The 24,610-nt window shown below is 35.4% G+C and overlaps 3 protein-coding genes across 4 annotated transcripts; 2 read left to right on the forward strand and 1 right to left on the reverse strand.

Moving 5' to 3' along the window:
• The first annotated feature begins 1,543 nt into the window (after positions 1–1,543).
• Positions 1,544–3,856, forward strand: LOC102627359 (silicon efflux transporter LSI2-like). Its single transcript, XM_025098342.2, has 3 exons — positions 1,544–3,050; positions 3,171–3,360; positions 3,475–3,856. The coding sequence occupies exons 1-3, from the start codon at positions 1,971–1,973 to the stop codon at positions 3,738–3,740; spliced, it is 1,536 nt and encodes a 511-aa protein (XP_024954110.2). The 5' UTR covers positions 1,544–1,970; the 3' UTR covers positions 3,741–3,856.
• Positions 3,857–8,570: 4,714 nt separating this feature from the next.
• Positions 8,571–11,032, forward strand: LOC102627840 (cytochrome P450 86A22). Its single transcript, XM_006476482.4, has one exon. It carries the CDS (start codon positions 8,986–8,988, stop codon positions 10,609–10,611), a length of 1,626 nt encoding a protein of 541 aa, XP_006476545.2. The 5' UTR covers positions 8,571–8,985; the 3' UTR covers positions 10,612–11,032.
• Positions 11,033–15,860: 4,828 nt separating this feature from the next.
• Positions 15,861–22,821, reverse strand: LOC102628133 (mitogen-activated protein kinase kinase kinase YODA). Of its 2 annotated transcripts, XM_052437426.1 has the most exons (13): positions 22,653–22,802; positions 21,895–22,126; positions 21,015–21,773; positions 20,100–20,840; positions 19,652–19,739; positions 19,474–19,536; positions 19,030–19,190; positions 18,828–18,903; positions 18,434–18,493; positions 18,233–18,340; positions 17,825–18,064; positions 17,301–17,389; positions 15,861–17,186 (listed from the first exon to the last, which is right to left on the reverse strand). In XM_052437426.1, the coding sequence occupies exons 3-13, from the start codon at positions 21,557–21,559 to the stop codon at positions 16,661–16,663; spliced, it is 2,697 nt and encodes an 898-aa protein (XP_052293386.1). In that variant the 5' UTR covers positions 21,560–21,773; positions 21,895–22,126; positions 22,653–22,802; the 3' UTR covers positions 15,861–16,660. The 2 variants fall into 2 exon arrangements, with proteins under 2 accessions (XP_052293386.1, XP_006476546.2); XM_006476483.4 differs by lacking the exon at positions 21,895–22,126 and having other exon boundaries at positions 22,653–22,821.
• Between the last annotated feature and the right edge of the window lie 1,789 nt (positions 22,822–24,610).

Here is a 24,610-nt window from a genome sequence, read left to right on the forward strand (position 1 = left end):
GGAAGAATCAAATCAACCTAGATTAAACTGACTTTCTAGCACAGTCCCCGGCAACGGCGCCAAAAACTTGTTGTGAAAATTTTAATATACTCGCAAGCGCACGAATCTAGAAATAGAATAGTGGTAACGAGGTCGATCCCACATGGATTGTTATAAATTAAAAAGTCTAATTTAAATCTAAAATTAATATTAATTCTAACCTAGTTGAGCAAATTGAGTTTTTAAGAAAATTAAACCAATTAAACTAAGGAAGCAATTAAAATAAAGGAGAATTCAATAAGATAAGAATTACCAAGGTTTCAGAATCCACCACTATTCAACTAGTAATTATCTAATTATTAATTAATCCCCAATTTTAGAGTGACAACTCGAAATCAATCTATGTCATCTCATGGATATAACAATTAAGCCCAAGTAATTAAATCTAATGTAGGTTCTTTTTCTGCTTAATAATATGACATCTAAGAATCTCATGTAAACATATTGAATAACAAAGAGTCAAAGTTTTCCTAAGCACTCTATGTAAACAATTTAATGAAAGACATAGAATCAAAGATAATCATGTATAAACTTTATAAATCCAAGCATAGATTTAATTGAATATTAATCCTAACAATCAATAATGCATGACAGAATTGATGAAAAGATTTTATTAACATCTAATTAATCATGTGAAATAAAAACCATAATCATCAAAGAACATATATAGGGAATTGATAATTATTTCATTGAATAGGGTTTCATCCTTAACCTCAGTATAAGAAAATTAGTTAGACATACTTGAATTAGGAGCAACAAAATAAATAAATTCAGCCATGGGGAAGCCGAATTGCTGCAGATTTTCTTCTCTGTCTTGAATCCTTGCGTCTCCAGTTCTCTCTCCTCCCGTGGCCCTCTTGCCTTTATATAATGTTACTGACTTGCTTAATCCTTATTGGATTCTAATTGCATTAATTCTTCTCCACCGACTTATAAAGCCCACTCACCAAGGCCTTTTAAAATTATTTCCTTACTAAACTTTGAAAGCAAAGCACACGTTTGACCACAAAAGCAAAAGGCCAATTAATGATTTCCTCTTTTAATGCCCAGCACATGCATTCCAAATTGCCAAATCTTTGCTTTCCAAATGCATGCCCACCGTTTATCCTTTGAAGAGATTGACTTCCAATTTTGGTCTTCTTGACTTCCATTAATTCTTGGTTGCATTTTTGTCTTCCAATTTAATCTTTATTCCTTCTCAATTTGAAGTGTTTTCATGCCCTTTTTATCAACAATCTCCAATTAATTCCCTATTCAATAAAACAATTCAATTAATTAAAAATAACAAATAAATATAACTAGCAATTATATTATTAAGGGTAAAATATGTATATAAATTATGCTCATCACATGAACTACTTTTCTGCTGACTGATTTATCAACCTCGTTTTCAATACAGTGATCTTCTGCTGGAGCCTGGACATATATTCGCCAATTGCAAGTTGCAACCGGGTACATCCATCATGGCCAATCTCGTATTCTAAGCACCTCGGGCAAAATAAGGAATTGGTGCAACTTTGACTTACAAAGAATGCTTCCTCCGATTAACTGAATAACACCTATTGTTGCCGGCCTTCTTGGACCACTGTTATTTAATTTGTTTTGTCTTTGTATCTATTATTTCCACGGACTTAGCATGACCAATATAATCAATATAACAATATCTCGAGAGCTTGTCGGATGCAAAAGGCTTAAGGCATTGAAGTGGATCACTTTCGGTATAAGTTCAAGAGCTCCTGTAAACCTAACTTTTTTAATTTTTTTTAATATTTTACTACTAATGTTCTTATCTGTTTGCAAGTAATTGGTTGGTAGTAATGAGTGTGTGATTGTATTAGAATATTGTCCGAATTGCTAGAGTAATAGAGTTCTCTCTTGTTCATGAGCTAAGGGTTAATTAAAATTAGGCTTACAAAAATTGAAGAACAGAGATGGCGTTGGCTCCAACCGAAAATGTGGTTCTAGGTTCATTTGCATTTGTAATTTTCTGGATATTGGCAGTCTTCCCAGCAGTTCCATTTCTACCAATCGGAAGAACTGCAGGGTCTCTCCTCGGAGCCATGCTCATGATCATCTTCAAAGTCATCACCCCAAAGGAAGCATTCGCTGCCATAGATCTCTCAGTCCTTGGCCTTCTTTTCGGTACCATGGTTGTGAGCTTTTACCTTGAAAGAGCAGGCATGTTTAAGTACTTGGAGATAGTGCTTTCGTGGCGAAGTCGCGGTGCAAAGGACTTGCTCTGCAGAATCTGCTTCATTTCTGCCCTTTCAAGTGCTTTGTTCACAAATGATACCTGTTGTGTCATTCTGACTGAGTTCGTGCTAAAGATTGCTAGACAAAATGGTGTTTCACCTCATCCCTTTTTACTAGCCTTGGCCTCAAGTGCTAATGTTGGATCCTCTGCCACTCCAATTGGTAACCCCCAAAACTTGGTTATTGCCTTGCAAAGTGGCATCTCATTTGGGAAATTCTTATTGGGAATTCTACCTTCAATGCTTGTGGGTGTCTTTGTAAATACTTTGATTCTCCTGTGCATGTACTGGAGGGTCTTGTCTGTTAAAAAGGACGAAGAAAGTGCTTTTGCTGAAGACGATGATACAAGTCCGCACTGTTTCTCACCGATGTGTATGTCATCTATCAACGTTAATGACAGCAAGTGTGGGAATTCTAAAAGACGCAGAAGTTTAAGCGAAAATGATTTATGCAATTTGTCTGGTGGCGAGTTTGAGTCCACACAAAACTCAGTTGCTTCCAAAGATCAGGCTGCAGAGATGATTGTTGCAAGAGGTGATATCGAACTTGGGGTGTCACCAAAGTTGGCTGAAGGAAAAAAAGACAACACTCAAAAATGGGATTGGAAGCGAGTGTCATGGAAAACTTGCACATACCTCGTTATCTTGGGGATGTTGATTGCTTTGCTTATGGGATTAAACATGTCATGGACTGCGCTAGCAGCTGCACTTGTGCTTGTAGTCCTTGATTTTAAGGATGCAGGGCCATGTCTAGACAAGGTAATTTTTCTGCAATTATGAATGCTCGCGCGCGTAAACAGGGTGCATTATCTTAGTTAGTAAAGCCACGTACAATTAAAGCTACTAATTAATTAGTGTATACTTCTTAATCTACTGCAGGTTTCATACTCTCTCTTGATATTCTTCTGTGGCATGTTTATTACGGTTGAAGGCTTCAACAAAACAGGAATACCAAGCACTCTATGGACACTAATGGAGCCGCATGCACGAATCAATCGTGTTGGCGGCATTTCAATTCTTGCAATTATCATTCTTGTGCTTTCAAATGTTGCTTCAAATGTACCTACCGGTAAGTTAGTTTATAACAAACGCATATCATTCACTATCGGTTAGCGTCTCGTTTATTTTATTCTTTAACCGCGTACGTACGTATAATCATTATTAATTAAATTATCATTTTCAGTGCTTCTTCTGGGAGCACGAGTGGCAGCTTCAGCAGGAGCAATATCTGAAAGCGAAGAGAAGAAAGCGTGGCTGATATTGGCGTGGGTGAGCACAGTCGCTGGAAACTTGTCACTGTTGGGTTCAGCGGCGAATCTGATTGTGTGTGAGCAAGCTCGTCGCTCTAAGCCCTCCGGGTATACTCTCTCGTTTTGGACCCATTTGAAATTCGGCCTTCCTTCAACGATTGTAATCACAGCTATTGGCTTGGCTCTTATTAGAGGATAACGGGTCGCTTTACTACCTAGGGTTTTGCTGCCTTCCTCCATGATCTCATGGATTTGCACGACAATTTACTTCTAATTCTAGTAACTAATAACAAGCAGCAGATAGATTTTCCTTTATTATCAGCGTTAAAGAGTAGCAGTAATTCTCCTTAATCCTTATCCCAAAAAAAAAAAAAAAAAGTAGTATTAATTCTCTCTGAGAAAAATTTTAAAATACATCAATAATATCATGTCAATTATACATAAATAATACTATAAAATATGTGTATTCATTTTTAAAAACTATTATATATGTAATGTTTATATTAAATTTAATTATATATATCATACGTAAATTAATTGACATATGCTAAAAATTTTCTCTCTCCAAGCCGTGAGGAATCAAGCTAGAATGGACACTTTTCCTTTATTAGAATTCAGTTTTTGTAAAATGTGAGCTTTAGCTAATTGCTAATGAGCAGTGCTATTCGCACCCCTATAATTTCCTAAAACTGTACCACCCCATTTCTCAGTACACCTCAACTGCTTTTCCACCATATTTCCGACATTACCCTCATCTTTCTCTTTCTCCACATTTCTCAATCGTATTGCTTTAACAAATAAAAAATAAATTCACGACGGTTCCCTTTCTGTGCATACGTTGGGTTGGTTTCAATCTCATTTTGAATGCTTGGCGTTTAGGATTAATGCATGTTTCTGTCATTTCTAGTTCAACCCTGCTTCGTCACATTCATCTATACTCTCTATTAAGCAATGATACATTATAAATTAAATGGGCCAAGGTGAAAAAGTAAATATGTCACCATGCATTAGGAATCGGCAACGAAGGGATTAAATATGACTCAACAGTCCACACACGTACATTTAAAAATACTTATACATATTATTTCTCAAAGAAGAACGCGACATGTGTGACTATCGAGTTGGAAAACACTTGATTTCTTCCATCTTATATTGTGTGAATGTGACCAAAGTGATGCGTTGGAGTGCACAATTAAGCGATACTATTAAGTTCGGTTGCATAATATATTAATACGTACTCTTGGCTACTATAACATAGCGTTATAATGGAGCACACAGGGGTGCGTTTTATTATGATTTCTTTTCAATAAACTTATGTTATAACGTTATAAATATAAGCCGATCCGCACCATATATATAGATAATATAATTTATGATCTAACGTAATTACCTAACATAGTTCGGTAGTTGCCTTCGAGTTTTCTCTTTTCTGGGTCACAAATTGAATTAACACCGATCATCGGATTTCTAGTTCTATAGATGGGCAGCTGGTTCACAATTTAGCATGCTAAGAAATAAATTAAAGCTGTCATATTCATCAGTGAAATCCTCCATAACTACTCTCTCTCTCTTTTCAAACTCCTATGTAAATATTAATTACACTAAGAAGTTTTTACTTTCATCCACGAATGGGTCCTTTTGCAGTAATTAATAAGTTTCAAGTGTGGTAATATATTATCCCTTTATTTATCTCGTTAACTCTCACTAGTTATTTTTACGTTGATTTTCATTTTGTTCTTCTATGAAATTACTGAAAAAAAAAAAGATAAATAGGTGGTGAAGTCATAATTAATTCTTTAAAACAATTTAACCTCAGGATGAGGATTGAATCTATAGTTAAAGATGTGAAGGACATTGATGACTAGAATGACGAAATCAAAGAAGATGAAGCTCAAGGTGGCAATTCTGGAGTTGGGGCATGAAACCTAAGGATTAAAGAGAACCAAAAAAGGGTTTTGAAGTGATCAAATTACGAGACGAAGGTCATATTTGGAGAAGCTGCCGTGCACCAGACGCCTCTGCTGCTGCTGGCGCGCAGCCAGATGAGGAATACGAAAAAGTTGATGACACGTGTTATTTATTTGATCGTGACGGCGGCTGGGTCTAGAGATGGGAATTTAAAAAAAAAAATTCCACTAATTTTTTATTACGGGAGTTACGTAGAGCGTTAAGAGATGGGAATTTAAAAAAAAAAATTATAGTGATTAGAAATATCTCCACTAATTTTTTTTTTTTTTTTTGAAAAGAAATATCTCCGCTTATTTACTTTTGGTAAGGATGGTAAAGAAGTTCGGATTTGGCCCAATAGCAAAAGGATGGTGCGGGAAATAAAGTGTAGGATCAGAATTGATGGGGTTTGGCCCATTTCTTGGCCCAGTCTAAGTTTTAAAGTTTTATTTTTATTTTTTTTAAATACACTCATTAAAATTCTAAATGTATATATTTATATCTAAAATTTTAAGGCCCAGTTCAAAAGTCACTAAAAACAATAAAAAATATATATGTGTGTGTTTTCATACTATTGTTCAAGAATAAAATTGAAGCCGAATTTTTTATAAAGCTACTGTTAATAAAAGTGATTGAATTATTAAGGTCTTAGAAATAAATTTTAACCTTATACCATCATATATATAGTTGCTGTCAGAAGTTTGTCATTGATAAAAAGAGGGATGTTCAATTATCTTACGTTTGAAAATATTTAAGATTTTGAGTTATTTGAAAATTGGAACACATTCTGATTCAGCCTGTGATGATAGCACATAGCCAACGAGTCAATGCAGCGGCCGCCAGAGCCGCAAAAATTGTTATTACTCGTTACCGCAGGCTGCCAGAGAGTAGGTACACCATGTTCTGTGGGTTATATATATATATATATATATATATGCAAATTAATGCAACGGAGAGTAATTAGCTCATTTAATTTATGTATCAATAAAAAATGAAAAATAAAATTAATATACATACATGGGACATATGGCTCAAGTGTACCACACTTGCATGGGCATGGTAAGGGGCTAGCCAGCCGCAGCTTTTATTTATTTTCATCCCGTTTGTCATAGGCCATAGGGTCCCCTTATCTACATGCATGTATTATTTTCCGACGGCTCTCCTTATGCTTGCCGACAGCTTTTGATCTTTCTGTAGACTGTTTAATATGTTCAATTAGAATATTAGATGTCATTACCGGATACTTTTTCAACCCAAGGTTCAATTTTTTTATTAAAAAAAAAAACCACAAAATGATGATCGACTTGGATCCGATAGAAATGACACTATTATTAGATGAATTGGGTTTCTTATCACTTGTTTAATAATCGCGTTGAGTTTATTTTTAGAGTTTCAACATGATCTCTCATTTATAAACAACTTTAACCAATTTAATGGATTATATTACAACAACTTTTTTATTTTATTTTTGGTAATTTAGAATGACTTATTTAGTTATATTTAGAACATTATCCATATGAACTTGGGTCAGGATAATGCTACAAATATTTTAGAAAACCTATTAAAAACATGTTACACAAGAGAAATTTAAGAAATATTACAATTATTTTTTTAAAAAAACAAAAAAGTGACACGATAATGGACAAGATGGTTAGTGCTAAGATTCTAAATATGATACTTCAACAACGCTATCTAGCTCCATCTCACACAATATAAGAGATTAAGTCATCATTGATTTTCTATTTTTGAAGGGTAATTAAGTTGATGGGTGTAGTTATTTGTTGGAAGAACAAATCAGTAGTCAGTTCGTTTGATGACGTAGATATACAGAAAAGGAAGCAATCAGTTATGCGTTGCATTTAAGGCCGTCCTTTATGACGATGGTGTTTTAGCTACGATTTGCAGAATAAAAGTTGATAAATAATTTGATTGAATTACAGTTACTAACATTGACAAAATAATAATTGCAGTCTGAAACGGAATTTTAAATTAAGTCTCGTGATTCAAAACAAAATAACTAAAGTTGTGTGGTAAATTGGTAATTAAAATTAACAGCATGTATGTATGTATAGCAAAAGAAATTGCGACCATCAATTTATCTATCAATCCTTGGCTATAATTAATCGTGTCATTGTTCTTTCCGCAGGGACTTCAAGATCCTAAAAGGCTAAAATAACATCATAACACTTGTGCATTGATCTTGCTGCCATGCAAATTGCGAATTAAACCTCATACACACACTGACCACATGGTGGTTACTGGTTTAGCCGTGCACAAATTTAAGTTAATTTTCTATTCATGGTGGTGTTTCAATTAATCTAATATTGCAAGTTGTGACTTGTGGGTAATGAGGGACTAATAATTAGGAGTAATAAAATGATTCCGTGTAAGACAGGCAATTAAATGCTAGGCTTCCTCACCCAACCCCAACGAGCGAACATCGCAAGCATGAAAAGACCGATTTTTCATTAATGAAAGCAATAATAAAAAAAAGTCACCACCGACGTCTTTTATATATCTTCTTCATCTTATTATTATTATTATTCTAGAAACATACATATAGAAGTCTTTAATAATCCTACCACAAATTGCATGTCACACACAAATATGTGTTAATTTGTGTATATACACACACACACACACACACATATTCACTTCTCAACTAATCTCATTTACCTGTACTACTTTTTCATTCAATGCTGGAATTTAAGGTGGTGGAGAAACTTCCTGCAAAATTAGGTGAGCCTTTTTAATTTTTGTTTTTATTTTTTTATTTATTTTTTAATAGAAAAATCACCTATTGAAACAGAGAGAGAGAGAGATGAAAAAGGCAGTAGTAGTAGTCTCCAATATTAATATTACTATGTTGTGCATGTGTTACTTGTGTATGAAAAGATAAAATGCAAGCTTTTTTCATATTGACAAAAAGGATTGCGAGTGATTTTAGTTATTAATTATCACATCAATCTATATATATATATATATATATATATATATATATCAAGTTTTCAACGACCCCAGTTGGCCATTAATGGCTGGCTGGCTGTGCCTGTGTGTTTAATTATATAAGCAAAGCTAGATAGGCTTGGGGAAATTTCAACAACAGCCCGTCGCTAGCTCTTATTTATTTTGTTTCACTCATTTTATCTATAAATCAGTTTGCTTTTTTCTCTCTTTGCCTCACACACTTCTCGTTGCTCCCACCCTCTCTCTCTCTTTCTTCTTCACTTCCCAAGAGAACAAGAACCAGACGCTTTTACTTCGACAATTTCTTATCTGGGTTTTAATTCGTTTCTTCAATTCATTTGTTCAAGTCTGGTTCGCTTCATCACTTCCGTTTGAAAGTTACATTTCAACATACACAACACTTTATATTTTATTTTATGTTTTTACGTGCTAGAGAGCATTTGCTTTTGGATTTTGAATTGTCTTTCTTCGGGGGAATTAGCGTTTAGAAGGGAATTATCTGCGGTGATAACGTGCGAGCTGTGGATATCATGGATACATCAACCGCGTTAATGATCTTATCTGCTACAGTTGCTTATTTACTATGGTTCAGATTCATGTCGGGGTCCCTGAGTGGTCCACGCGTCTGGCCCCTATTGGGCAGTCTCCCGGGCCTCTTCCAGAACTCTAAACGCTTGCACGACTGGATCTCAGACAACCTCCGCGCGTGTGGCGGCACGTATCAGACGTGCATATTTGCTATTCCAGTTTTAGGCCGCAAGCAGGGTCTCGTGACTGTCACGTGTGATCCGAAAAATGTTGAGCATATTTTGAAGGCCAGGTTTGATAACTATCCAAAGGGTCCCACGTGGCAAGCTGCATTCCACGATTTGCTTGGCGACGGGATTTTCAATTCTGATGGTGACACGTGGCTGTTCCAGCGGAAGACTGCTGCATTGGAATTCACCACCAGGACTTTGCGCCAAGCCATGGCTCGCTGGGTGAGCAGAGCCATAAAGCATAGATTTTGCCCTATTCTTGAAGTGGCACAGCTTGAAGCCAAGCCTGTTGATTTTCAAGACCTGCTGCTTCGAATGACTTTTGATAACATCTGCGGATTGGCCTTTGGGAAGGACCCACAAACGCTGTCCCAGGGGCTTCCAGAAAACAGCTTCGCAGTGGCTTTTGATCGAGCCACTGAAGCCACGCTTCAACGCTTTCTTTTGCCCCAAGCTATTTGGAAGCTGAGAAAATACCTGCGCCTCGGCTTGGAAGTCAGCATGGGCCCAAGCCTTAAACACATCGACGAGTACTTGTCTGACATCATCAGTACACGCAAGCTTGAGTTAGCGAGCCGGGACCGGGAGCAAGGTGAAGCTGCGACCACCACCCCGCATGACGACTTGCTGTCTAGGTTTATGAAGAAAAAAGAGTCATACTCGGACGAGTTTCTGCAACACGTGGCACTCAACTTCATCCTAGCTGGACGTGACACATCATCAGTAGCTATGAGCTGGTTCTTCTGGTTGGTCAGTCAAAACCCTAGGGTGGAAGATAAAATCGCCACGGAAATCTGCACCGTTCTGTTGGAGACACGTGGCACGGACGTGTCAAAATGGGTGGAGGAACCGTTAGTGTTTGAAGAAGTGGACCGATTGATATACCTCAAGGCAGCATTGTCCGAGACGCTGAGGCTGTACCCGTCAGTGCCACAAGACTCAAAGCATGTGGTTTCCGACGACGTGCTTCCCACCGGAACCTTTGTTCCGGCGGGATCAACGGTTACGTACTCGATATACGCCATTGGACGGATGAAATTTATATGGGGTGAAGATTGCTTAGAGTTCAAGCCGGAGAGATGGCTCTCACAAGATGGAAACAAGTATGAGGGACATGATCAATACAAGTTTGTGGCGTTTAATGCTGGTCCAAGAATTTGTTTAGGGAAAGACTTGGCTTATTTACAAATGAAGTCGATCGCGGCGGAAGTGTTGTTGCGCTACCACCTCACGGTGGTTCCCGGCCACCGTGTGGAGCAAAAGATGTCGCTGACATTGTTCATGAAGTACGGGCTCATGATGAATGTGCACCCAAGGGAGCTGAAGCCAATGTTAGAAAAGATCTGCAAATGTGGTGGTAATTACCAGGGAGTTGAAATGGTAGCTAGTGTGGCTTAATTAATTAGATAACCTACTATTATGCTTAGTTATATATATGATCTGTTACGACACTGCTTTTTCATCGTTAAAACGACCTTGATTGATTTGTAAAATTGATCATGACGGATTGAGGGTTCTGTCGTTACAAATCATATCATATGATTGAGTTATATACACATATAATTATTATAAAAAAAGAAGAGGGGGGGGGGGGGGGGGGGGGGGTTCTGCTTCATATATTCATATTGGGGAAACCTGAATTGAAAGGTTATATATGTGTGTGTGTGTGTGTGTGTGTGTGGTTGTATAATGATAGATAAGTTATGTGTTGATGGTATGGTCTCTTGCATATGCTCTCTGCCATGCAATAAAGGCAGAGATTTGAGTATGTATATGTACTGCTTTACTGAATAAGAATTTTAAACTTTAAAGCTCTAAAGCCGTGTGTGCATCAACTTAGCAAAATTTGAATCAATGTAATTGGAGATTTAAGTCAATTATATTGCATTTTTCCAGTGCCCTCGTACAAGTAATGTTTTTATTAGTAAATTATCATCATAATTTAGTGCTTTCTTTTTTGAGGTGGGTATCGAAAAGCACATGCTAAAAATTAAAATGTTTTTATGTCATCATCTCAAAAGCTGGAAGAGGTGCAGAGCCAGTTTCATAAGTAGCCTCTTGCAATAGCTAGCTTCATAAATAGCTAGTCCTTTTTCAACATTTTTTTTTTAAGCGAGAGAGTCATTTTCCATCCTTAGTCCTTAATAAAAAGAGAAAGGACACCTGGATTGCTACAACCCAAGTTTTTCTGTAATGTTTCAAGAATAGGCACATAATTTTTTTTTATTAATATTATCGGTTCCTTTCGGTTTTGTATGTTTATTGAAAATTTAATTTTAGAGTTATCTAAAAAGTAAATAAATTGAGATATAGGAATATTGACGCCTGTACATGTTGGGTAAATGCTAATTTAATTCTTATATTTTAACTTAAGTGTCCATTTAGTTCTTAAATTTTAAAAAAAGAATACATCAAAACACCCTTATTATTAAGTATGTTACATTCTTTCCATTATTTTTTTTCCTTTTTTAATAATATTCTTACAACAATATTCTCACTAATAATTATTTTATAAAACAATAATTTGCCAAATTAATCCTAAAAGTTAAATAATAATATAAAAGTTTGTGTAAATTTTATGTTATTTTTAAGTTTAATAAATTATTATTTTTTCTTTTTATTAACAATAAGGATGTCTTGGGATATTTTTTAAATATAAAAACTAAATGTATATTTAACTCAAAATATAAGGGCAAAACAAACATCTACCCTGCAAACATGACAATTTAGTCAATTAAATAATAAAGAACCCCACAAGTTTTCAAATGATCATCTTGATTTTTCTTTACTTTTCTTATTTTTATACAACATTTGCAAGTAACAATTTGATTATTGTTGTTGTCTTGTACCTTACTCTTTTTACTTTCTCCTTTTGCACTTTGAAATCAGGATTATTTACTTTTAGGATTTTGTAAAAATCATATATAAATATGTATTCACACAAAAAGCAAACGGCTGCTTTTCTTTTTATGAACTTCTTTTCCTCTGGCATAGCACAACCAACATTTTGGACTAAGTACATATAAAATCGCGTCAAACTAAAATTCTAGGGACACCGTTAGAGATTAATACAGTAGCGGAGAAGCCTCACGAGTAATGTTGACCACAACTAGAGCTGGCAAAACGGGTTGTTGGACCATATTCGTGTCGTGTTAAATTTAGGTCGACTAAAAAACGATTAATGTAATAATCGTGTCAAAATATTAAGAACCAAACCTGACATAAAAAATAAACGGGTTATCCAATAACCCGTTTAATATTTGCATATTTGACAAATGTTACACACACTCCAAAATATTACATATTTACACTATTTAAGTTTTTACACACTTATACTATTAAAATTCTAAGTCTAAATAAAGATTTTATAAATAAGACACTGAGAATATACCCATCCTTAAAAAAAATATAAAAAAAGAGAGAATCGTGTTCAATATTTAATTTTTAGTAATAAGTACCTAGAAATTAATTTAAAAAATATAATCGTGTCATTGGTCAGATAAATGGGTGAAAAAATTTAACTTAATCCGACACGAAAAAAAAATCGTGTTGACCTAGATCCAACCCATTTAATAATTGTATTAAATTTAACGACCTATATCCACTTATTCGTATCATTTTTATGTCGAATAATCTGATCGTATCAAATTTTGACAGCTCTAACCACAGTGATGAACGAGAACGACCGAGACTAAAGGAGAATGAGTCTGTATTAAGTGGGAAAAAAAGAAAAAGAAAAAATCTTTGCAGGTGGGTGTGATTTTCGTTTAACAGAAAAGGTAGTAGTTAATTTGCTCATGATAAAGATGTATACCATTGGTGGAAAAGAAATCGGCCAATCGGAGGTACGGAGATATAATGGGCCGTCGAAGTAGTTGAAAGAAATACGAGCAGAGTTTAAAGGAGAAAATTGGTGGCAGCAACTCATTTGGTAAAACATGATAGCTGACAGGAACACGGACCGCATCTTAAGCCCTGACACCATCCTCCCCTCTTCGTGACTTTTGAGCACAGACCAGACAGTTTACATCAAATGACAACATTGATTGAATACTAAGTATGTACACCTATATTTTATTCTTCGGGTCCAAACGCTATCAGTAATCAGCTGATCAAGCAAGCCGCCCAGAATTTATGGTTAAGAGAAAAAAAAAATCCCATAAAATATGTGGAGAAGAAGTGACAGCCTTTGTTTACGTGCAAGAAATGAGTATTATCATTGCGATTGCTGAATGATTATTTTAAAAGGAATTATATTTCACGAGAAGTTTCCATGTTCGAAGTCTAAAAAAGTTAAAAACGGAAAGGCCGTGTGTGTGTGTTGGCATTATATATTTTCGAAACGTAAGCTGTAGGTGAGGTGTTTAATTGGATCTCACCGAGGACGTTTTTCCACTTTTAATTTTAAGTCAAACCCAACCGAAAAGGGCAATTATAGCCCAAAAAATTTGTTCAGAAACTTCATTAATGACCGGACCTCATTATTAGCTGAGGAACTAAAGCTTCTAGCTTTAGCATTGTTCAAAGTTTCATTGGCAAACGCTTGAGGTACACATTCTTTCTAGAGGACAAGAAAGAGTTTAATTTTGACTTGAAACCAGAAGTTTAATGCTTGGACTATTTGAGTAGAAAGCCAGTTCACGTGGGTCCATTACAGATCAATTCGAGTTCAAATTAATTATGCTCAAGAGGGGTCTCTTTCGTTTCAGCTGTTATCACTCCTAAATGATTTTTTATAATATTAATTCTGTCACCCCTTACTGTCAAAACTTGAATTCGGCAACCGGAAAAAGGAAAAAAAATGATTGTACGCGGGTGGGATGAGTTTTTTTCTGCTAAGAGTGTAACAGTATTATGTATGTATGGAAACAGTAAGAAAATAAGGGAAAATGGCAATCTTCTGCTTGAAAATTACTTCAAAATTCAATTCTCCACTTCAAAAATAAAGAGGAAAAAAAAACATCAATCTCTTTTAATTTCTTTATGATTCTAACCCATTCATTAGTTGTTACGTTATGACAATACTAGTGGCTAGCTAGAGTCATTGAAATCAAATGGCTTGACTATTTATTATTCCCATAATCCATAGCCAATATGCTTCCATCCTTTTAGATGATCATAAGTGTAACAAGCATGAAGAATTGTCAGTGAAAAACTGGAAATCAATATTGTTGGTCTGGAATTCGGTGACATTATGATTCGATTCACAAACAAAGTGTGAAGTGCTGCTTACTTGAGATACCGTGTATCCAGAAACAAATCGGTCTCCTGCATAGACCGACCGGTCTTTGGGTTGATTAGCACAAATTAAACCGGCGCATTTTGTATATACACAACCACTCTTTACACCCTGTAATGTATATAGAGATCTGTTAACTACTAATTTATGTAATGATATAACTAACTTAACTGAATTATTGATGCAGACTAGGTCATATCAAAAGCTTAATTACTTAAATAAGTCCAAAAGGTAATTACAGGATCCAGCACTGATACAATTATCTACGCCTAATGTTGGATCCACCATATAATTAAATAAAACCAAAATTAGAGTTGGAAATACAGTAGTATTACATTAAATTAATGGCTGAAAGATTTAAAATAATAATCTATGCAGAGAAAGCTTAATTTACCATTCATCCTAATTGGATACTATCAAATTGAATGCCATTTTGAATTTAAAGCCTTGAAAAGCTTCACGGAATTGGTCATTTGCAACTGACACCGGACTTTGTATAATAATCTTCCCGCTAACTCCCAACTACTAATTTTTCACTCGTTACCAGTATTTCTAATGATTAAGAAATTATCAAATGAAAATTGTCAAAATAATAACAGTACGAAAGAGAGTTGCTATGATTTTGATATGTGATTAGTGACTTCCATGGAAACCTGGAGGTTCGGCATTAACAGTATTTGTCATTAAACTTTCTTTAAACCACTGTTCGTTCTTATTGCCGTGAATTGATCTTCAGTTAACAACATTTTTTTTCCCGAGTTCATAAAGTAATATCTTCAACGACATTATCTTCTAGAATTTATTGTTAATTATTAATGTTGCTGCAAAAATTTGGCCACATAGGAAGTGTAAATATAAAGTTGTTTTACTTGGGAAACAGGCTTTGAAAGAGATTGATGTCCTTAGTATTGCTATTGTTGAGAGTGAGGAGATTAGTGGTTGGAATCCTGCATCACTATTGTTACCAGCATAGACCTACAGTTGTTTAAGTTAGAGATCGAAAGTAAGTGCCACGATGACAAATAGATAATAAGAGAAAAAAAGAAAACAAAAGACTTAGAGGATATTATCTTCCACACCTTTAAGTGGTAGTCTCTTTATATATGTGGAATATTTCAACGTATAATTAAATTAGAAAAACTTATTTTCTATATTGTAAGATTTAAGTTTGGCCACGATTAACATTTATATTGTTTTATCCTAATTAAATATAACATGTTATTAGATGTGTATCCTTCATTTATCTTATTAGGTCTTATTAGTTAAAGATATGAGCATAAACAATTAACCCATCCTATCTTAATCTAAGGTTAATATTGCATGTCCTAAAATAGAATTAATACAATATTGACCAATACAGCACATCGAAACCACACAACCCCAATTATTGTCAGGAAGAATTAATGAGTGCAAGTTAAATAGATTTTTTTAATTTGATGCAATGCATGCACGAATTAAATTACAGCAATATCAGTAGCACTTCTCTAACAAGCTGTGGGTGCTGCTTTGCTTTCAACCCGATACAGAAGCAAAATGTTAAAGACCTCAGTTGGGCAGCGGCAGATTCTGCCACTTTCACAAAAACCCGGACTTTCTTGACTTAGCTTCCAGCCAGTCATCTGTACAATAATTTTTTTAACCACCACCACATCGTCCTTCAACCCAAACAGTTGAGGTACAAGGAAAACCCTAGAGTCCGAAACGGTAATAACAGTTTTAATTCTAACTCCTTTGTTTTTCGTGTAGTTGAAATATACAGTTCTTTACAAAGGAAAATTTTCTTACACTGTAAGAACAGCTGAAGTGAAGAAGTGTCCACAATCCTTCTTGGTGATTTCATATTTCCCGCAACTGTTCTGTATTGAGTCACTGAAGTTGACACAAAGATTATGCCAAATTAACAGTGAAGGTGAAATATACATCTAGAAAAAGAATGCTTTGATCACTACCCTTTGCAGTAATTTGCGAGTCTGGCACATTATCCAGCCTCTAAATCCTATGGTATGTTTTGATTATTGCACACAATTAGATTGAGAACACCAAGGCCACCAAAAGTATATTGTAGTCTTCTGCAGTTCAAGCTTCCGGGAGACCCAACTCTTTGAATTGTCTCCTTGTAAATATTCTCTGGCATGATTTTGATGACAAAACCAACCTTGAGCATCAGGCACAAATTTAAATGCTAAGTAATCATCAAGGATTCAAGGACTATATTCTGTTAGTACGACCAAGCATTGGCAGGCCTGGATTCAAGTCCAGAGGAAGGTTTGACTTCCCATGATCCTTGGAGAGCTGCTGAGACTCATCATCTGCCAATACTGGCTGCCCATCATAGAACTCCCTGAGGTCCCCAGGGCCAGGCCGTCCAAATTGGTTTGCAAGGGCACTCCTGTCTGATGAAATTATTTCCCTGAAAACATGAGAGGCTTGTGACATTCCTCGAAAGAGGTCGGGATCTTGATACAGGTTGCTGGAACTAGAGTGGAAACTGTTTTGGGACCTTGGGGCCACTCCAATGCCTTCGTGTAAATAGGTTGATGGAGGCATTGGGTGATGAAAAGGGATAGCGCCACTTCCACCAGTGATAGGAGTGGATGAACCAGATGCAGTATGAGGACTAGAAATTGGAGAGGGAGATACCCATCCGCTGGTATGCTGTGGTGACCTTGGATGTAAAAGAGGACTCCCAATGGGAGAAACAGGGCATGATACGTTTCTGGGAGTATGTGCATCACTGGAGTGGAGAAGAAATTGAACAGGGAAAGATTCAGAGGACTAAACGATAAATGTCATCATCTATGTATCCTTATATTTATCATGGAAGACTGAGAAGGAGAGAGAGAACAACCTTGCTGAACCAGTTTTCAGACCCCTAGACTGAAAGTTTGGCACCCCTTCCAGGTCAAAGCCTGAAACAGTTCTTGCTAGTCCCATGCCCTAGCAGAGTGAGAAAAGCATGAGCCACAAAGCCAGTAATTAACAAAAACTAAAAGGCTAAAACAGCCTACTATTACAGAAAATATATAGAGAGAGTAATTCTGCAAAAAATAAAAAATAACAATAACACAGTTTCAATATATTACAGGCAAAAATACACTACATCGGGATGTGTATTTTTTTAACCTTTTAGCTTGTCCCTACTTTAATAAAGTAAGGATTCCCTTATTGTAAAATTCCTCATACACACACGCATATCCCTTGTTTTAATAAAGTAAAGGATCTTTTATTAGAAAATTACTAATTACTATATATGTATGTATGTATGTATGTATGTATGTATGTATGTATGCATGCAGGGAATAATCAACAATCTTTTCAATTTCATAATGAGCAGATCAAATGCATAACATGATGGCTGAATATTCAGGTTACCAGTATTCTCATTGCAACGGTTAATGTAGGTTTTGTTTCTGAAGGCTCAGCACTCAAAATGGGTCTCTCCAATGGGGCAGCATTTCCAACAAAAGGGTGCTCTAAGAGCTGAGCTGCCGTAGGACGATGTAATGGGTTCCGCTGTAAACACTTCCTCACAAAGTCCTTTCCTTCATCTGAAAGATGATCAGGAATTGCAGGAAGTTCCTTACTGTTTCCGATCTTGAACATAGCAGGAACCTTTAAAGAGGCACAGGAAATAATATCATTCTAAATGCTAGACAAAGAACAGGAGAAACCATTCACATTTTCAGCATGCAAACACTACCTCCACGATAACTATTAGCAGCATACAAATTATACAAAATAGAAGAAAAGCTAGTCCAGTTGAATTAAAATTTTACTAACCCCTTCATATTGGCTCCAAGGTGGTTTTGTAGTAGCCATCTCTATCACTGTACACCCAAGGCTCCATATATCAACAGCAAGATTACAACCATTTGAATTCTTTATGACCTGAATAAATCAATTAAATAAATAAAAAATTGTTACCAGAAAGCTTAAAAAAAGACTGTTGACACTAAGGTACGATAATATAATAATGCTGACCTCAGGTGCCATCCAATAAGGGCTTCCTTTGAACGATAATGGACAAGACTGCCCAGTGATCTGCAAATATTTTTGGTAAACTATATCAGAAAACAACCTCATGTTTGCACAGATAACTCATTCAAGTTTGACTTAAAAATAGGTTCCTATCACGCAATTATATCAAGCAAACTTCTAATTGTTCTATTCTAGGAAAATTAACCTACTGGTATCTACTAGATTTTTTTTTTCTTATTATTTATTTATTTGTTAATTATTATTATTATTATGTCTTTTTAACTGATTACCCAAACTCACTGTCAACTACTCTTGACAAATTATAGTAGCATAACAGTGAATGTTTATAGCTGTTGATTCTGAAACATACACTATGAATATCAGAAGAAAATCTTACATGCTTTGCCATCCCAAAATCTGCCAATTTCACACGGCCACTTGGATCAACCAATATATTTGCTCCTTTGATGTCTCTAAACAGGATTAAAACTCACGCATAAGCACAATAAAATTTAGAGGAAGAAGGACTCAAGAAGCTGACATCTGATGATTGTTGTTTCTAATGTAACTAAACAACAAATATAAACAAATGGACTCACCTATGGACAGTATTTTTAGCATGTAAATATTCAAGCCCAGATAAAATTTGTTGTGTGTAACTGCGAATAGCACTTTCACCAAGCTGTCCATAATCTTGAAGAATTTTATAGATGGAACCACCAGAAACATATTCCAAGTAGATATAAAGCTTGTCATCTAACTGTTCAAGAAATAAAGAGCTTAATTGGGTTAGGTTGATACAAGGTGTTTGATCTAAATCTTATGTTGTGGGACTACCAAATACCCCCAACTTGTAAAGCACATTTAAATACATACATAAAAATATACATGGGGAAATCATTGAGAGTACAAAGGTGATCCACTTATGCCATGGCAGTTTGGAAGAACAATCACAGATCACTTATCATTTCACACGCTCAAAATTGACAGCAGTAAGCTTGTCATGTGGTGAAAAATAACAACAAAGAGCAAAAAGAACTTACAGTTTCAGATCCATAATAACGCACTATATTCGGATGTCTTAAGCGACTTAGCAGTGCAATTTCCTGTCAGATACCATCAATAATGATAAACCCTTATTTTAGAAAGTATATAAGCTATATAAGACTGATAAATTCTAATTAAAAAAAGAAAGAAAGAAAAATAATCATAATAACTTACTTGGCCCAGTTGCTGTGCACTTTCCTTCGACTTTGCATCATCTGAAAACAGAGTAACCTCTTTCATTGCACACATTTCCCCGCTTTCACTATGGGCCAAAAGTAAGATAAATCAAATTAAAAAGGAAGAAGGGGGGGGGGGGAACCTAAGAAAAAATTATGCAAGACAAATAATAGATAACTTCGAGTATGAAGCATTAACAATCACAAGGGTAGGATCATTTTGAATCATGGACGTCCAACCTAAAATTCTATGGCAAAGACAATTACATGATGCCTAGAAGCCTAATAATAAAAAATTGCAACTGCTCTTCGAATTCATGTATTCCTGCAGCAATAGAGCTGCGACAGGAAAGTATAAATATTCATAGATGCAGAGTTTAGAATTCAGTATAAAAATGGAGTAGAAACATAAAATGATAATGGAAGTTGCGTATACACCTCCTTACCTGTTAAAACCAAGATACACGTGTCCAAATGTGCCTCTCCCAAGAAGTCGTCCTTTCTTCCAGCGTGAACCAGGACTTGTTGGATTCTCTACTCTACCTGGACTTCGGGGGACTGATGGAGATGTCGCAGTTGAATATGAGGGAGAAAATGGACAAGTATTAGAGATAGTTAGGGGAGGAAGGGGCAATCGATGACTTTGTTGTTTTACATCATCAGGTCGGCTACTAGGTGACTCACTAACTCCCCCTCCAGCTCGTGGATGCAAAGGTGTGACAGCACCACTGTGTATTCTGGAACTGGGACCAGGGCTGGTCATTCTGGGGCTAGGTATTGGAGAACACTCCGGGCTACACCTGCTATGCGGCCAAAATAGCTGGCCCGACATATCCCCACCAACTGAGTTATGCCCAGAATTATGACCAGAACCTGGACTAGAACAATGTCCAGACCCTAATAAAGCTATATCAGAATAAGGCTTCCCGGTCCAGAGACCAGCATTCAGAACTTGCTCCTGACCAAAGGCTCTCATTGGACTTCTAGAAGGACTAGATATTGAGCTGTCTGGAGCACTACAGAAAGCACCAGGAGGAGGGATTTGCAATTTTTGCACGTGAGAGCTCAAATGCCTTTTCTTTAGTGAGGCAGACAGAATATGATTATTGATCAAAAGATTAGCTGGCTTTATAGTCTCTCCAGAGCTCTTCTGATTTATAACAGGATACTTCGCCTTTTCCATCATGCTTCAGAAAAGGTCAAAATATATATATATATATATATATATATGTCAGAGATGAAACAAGGTTCAGAGAGAGGAAGGCAATTCAATGTGTGTAAGTGAGTGAGTGTGAGAGGAATGGAGATATCATCCTGAAGAACACCAACACGAATTTCATTGGCAGAGATGGAAAACTTACCTTGTAGGGCTGGTCACAGCAGATTTATTTCCATTTTCATAATCAGATGTGAGGGGAGTAAGAAGACGAGAGTCAGACGGGTCATCACTGTCTGTGGAGCTGTCACTAGAAACAGAAGCGGTTGCTAAATCTCCCTCAGCATCAATAGTATCCAGCCTATCAGGGACACATCCAGGCGTTGGAAGGGGCAAAATCATAGGCTTGGAACCTCTGTCAAATCTTGGTTTTGTTGATGCACTAATTGCAGACTCAGTGCGTCCGAGGGTAGCAAGGTGCACCCCAGGCAATGGAAGTGGTTGGGCACGAGACCTTTCTGCAAAACTTTGACAGCGTGATACATGTGTAGAGGGTGATGGTGATCTTGACGGCAGACGGGATAAAGATCCTCTTTCTGAAACAGTGTCATTACGACTTCTTCGAGTACCTCCTGATCTACTTTCATCAGATCCAATCTTAAATTTGCGGTGTATTGCATCAATAAAACTTTCCTTGGTCACTTTCTTCTTTTCTTCTTTAGATGAAGACTTCCCCCACCATGAAGGCATATTTATGTAACAAAAATGAATGAAGTACAGAAAAATTCCAACTTAAAGTTCCCTACTAAATTACATAAATAAAATATAACATGTATGCCAACATAACGACCAATCTTGAAAATCAGAAGCCTATTAATGAAATCAGGTCCCGGAATGCCAACCAGATAATGATGGTGACCAGAAAGAAACTGCAAAGAGCACTAACTCATGCTTTACTATTAACCTACACCAGAAATATTTCAATGAATGAACAAAATAGCACATTTAAAAGAACAAAATATCACATTTAAAAGATCTTGTCAAGGCAGAAAATAGCAAGGGAATTCATATAGAAAAATTTCTACCTATGCACACACACAATCTTCGTATTATATGACCAGCAAACTTCAAATTCATGGTACAAGCCAATTGTCTCAGGCCTCCAAACCATAATAGGATCCAGGCACAAAGCAGATATGCATGCAACAAGAACTTTTCTTTTATCCAAACACATTTTGAACATGCAGTTCAACAACACGAACAAATGAAGCTGCTTTCATCAGTGCCCCACTACCCATCACTTCTCAATTAGACATCCTACCCAAAACAAACCAATTTTCATAAACTCTAAAACATAGTAGGAATGACTATATATTAAAAAAAGGGACATATAATGTATCAGCATAAGAAAACAAGTGAGATCCCCGCTTTAGACTCACATTATATCCCATATTGGAACACAAGATGCTCAAAGCTCAATAACACATAACACACTCTTTCAGCGTGGATCTATAAACTCATCCATTCATATATCTAACTTAAAAACACAAAACTCAACACGACGGTAATAACTAAACCAAAGTCGAAGTCTTACAATCACCTTAAAAACAAAATCAAATAACTGGAAATGCAAAATTAATCTTAATTAAAGCAATAAAACTCGAATAACCCTCTTCAAACTCATTCTCCACCAGCTCATGAGCTCATTAAAACTCACAAAATCACAAAAATTACCAGCAAATACAGTAAAGTTACCAATTTTGCAGCTCATAACTGACATTCAAGATAACAAAATAAACAAAAACAAGAATAAAAACGAAGCAAAACCCAAATCATTACTCACAGCGTACAAGTGTAAGTCTCAGTCTCCAAAACAAAGAGAAACTGAAAAGGCTCAGGCACAGACCAAAATCCAAAGTGGAGGAAATGAGGGGAGAGAAAGATATAAACTTTTAGAGAGAGAGAGATTGTGCATGTTTTTTATTTGAATTTTTTTAATTTTAAGAGAATAAGATAGTTGTAATCTTGTCTTAAGCGTTAATTGTAATCAGAGATTTAATTAATTAATATCAAGTGGATTAATCATTAATTATTGAAAAATGGGTAGACCCGCTCGTGAGATGTGAGATGTGTGATGTATGATGTATGATTGTAACTTATAACATGTTACGTGGAATCAGAACCGTGTGTTTGACGCTTACGATGTCCTAAACTACATTTTCGTCAACGAGCGAGAGCGCGCGGACAAAGGTTACGGTGGTCCGCGATGCATGGAATCATTATTTTTTATTACTATTTCTTTTGACGGCAACTTTACTCAAATATATATTGTCTTCCATTTATATCAATTATCCCATTTTGCTTTACGCAATTGTTTTTTTTTTTTTTCCCCATTTTGTCCTCTTGAGGTAGGCTAAAGATGCCTTTTAGTGGATTATTTCTTTTTTGTCACACTGATTTTTAGTTTTTGCAAGGCGATGGCTTGTTTGTTGTAATTTTTTGGGTTTTTAACCCTTACACTTGTGAGTCATTTGTGAATTGAAAAGGACTTCCAAAATAAAATAAATTTAGGGTTGATGAATTTTCTGCTTATTTATAGGTATATGTATTTTTAATATTTGGTTATTGAATGCTGTTACTCACTATTTTTACATACAAATATTACATAGATGGTAGATAGAGAGCGCTAATATTAATATTTTTATATAAAAAAATTACTCATTTGAAGTTTAATTTTATTATAATCTATTTGAAACTCAATCCAAAAACTTACTCCAAAAAAGAAAAGACCTATTCTCAAATAAAAAAAAATAGTAGGCCTTGTGACGCGATCAAAATTTCTTATAAAACCCACTTGTAAATAAAATTACTTAAGTAACCAAGGATGATTTTATCCATTTCTTTAAATGAAAATTCAGTTAACACTTAAATAAATTAGTCTTTTTACATCCACCTCATATATATATATATATATATATATATATAAGAATTTGAAGTTAAAGTTATGGAAATAGAAATTATATAATATAAAGAAAATTATTTGTGATTTTAGGATTTGTATGTGTTTTATTAATAAAAATTTTAAAAAAAATCTTTTAGGTTGAAATTTTATTAAATGATGGTTAATTTTAACATATCGGGTTGTATTTACAAATTAAAATAAAGCATTTTAAGAAATAACTTCAAAAGAATTGTTATAAGAATTCTAAAGGGGTGTCAAAAACTTGACTCATCAAGAAAAATTATTACACCCACAACATACGTAATGAGGTTGAAATCTTTCACTACAGTGATAATTAAAATATAGAAGGTATTGGTTGACAATTAGACTGAAATAAGGTGTATTGATCGAATAACTTGACACAATTTTTCTCATTGAAACATAAGATATATATATATATATATAGCCCACTTGGATAGATTTGTAAATCTATAGTAATGATGAAAGTATGCCATCAAAGGTGACAGCACGAATTTGAAAATTAAAGTACGAGAGAATTTTATGATTGATAAGGATCAAACTACAATTATACCTTCCCAAAATTTTGATAATAAATAAAACGCACGCCGTTTCATTTTTTATACTCCATCTTCAAATAAAAGTCTAGGCTGATTATGATAACCTCATTGCCCCATTATTTTAAGATTGAGATTACGTAAACCAAAGATTTAATTTAACTTAGAAATCTTAAACTAATACTGATAGGAATTTTTTTTATATTACAAAATTGACCACTTTTGAGGGCCTTCAACTAAATTTTCGAAGATGATAAAACATGGGCCAATAAAATTAGAGTAATG

This window comes from Citrus sinensis, chromosome 3, assembly GCF_022201045.2.
Source record: "Citrus sinensis cultivar Valencia sweet orange chromosome 3, DVS_A1.0, whole genome shotgun sequence".
In the NCBI taxonomy this organism is placed as follows: domain Eukaryota; kingdom Viridiplantae; phylum Streptophyta; class Magnoliopsida; order Sapindales; family Rutaceae; genus Citrus; species Citrus sinensis.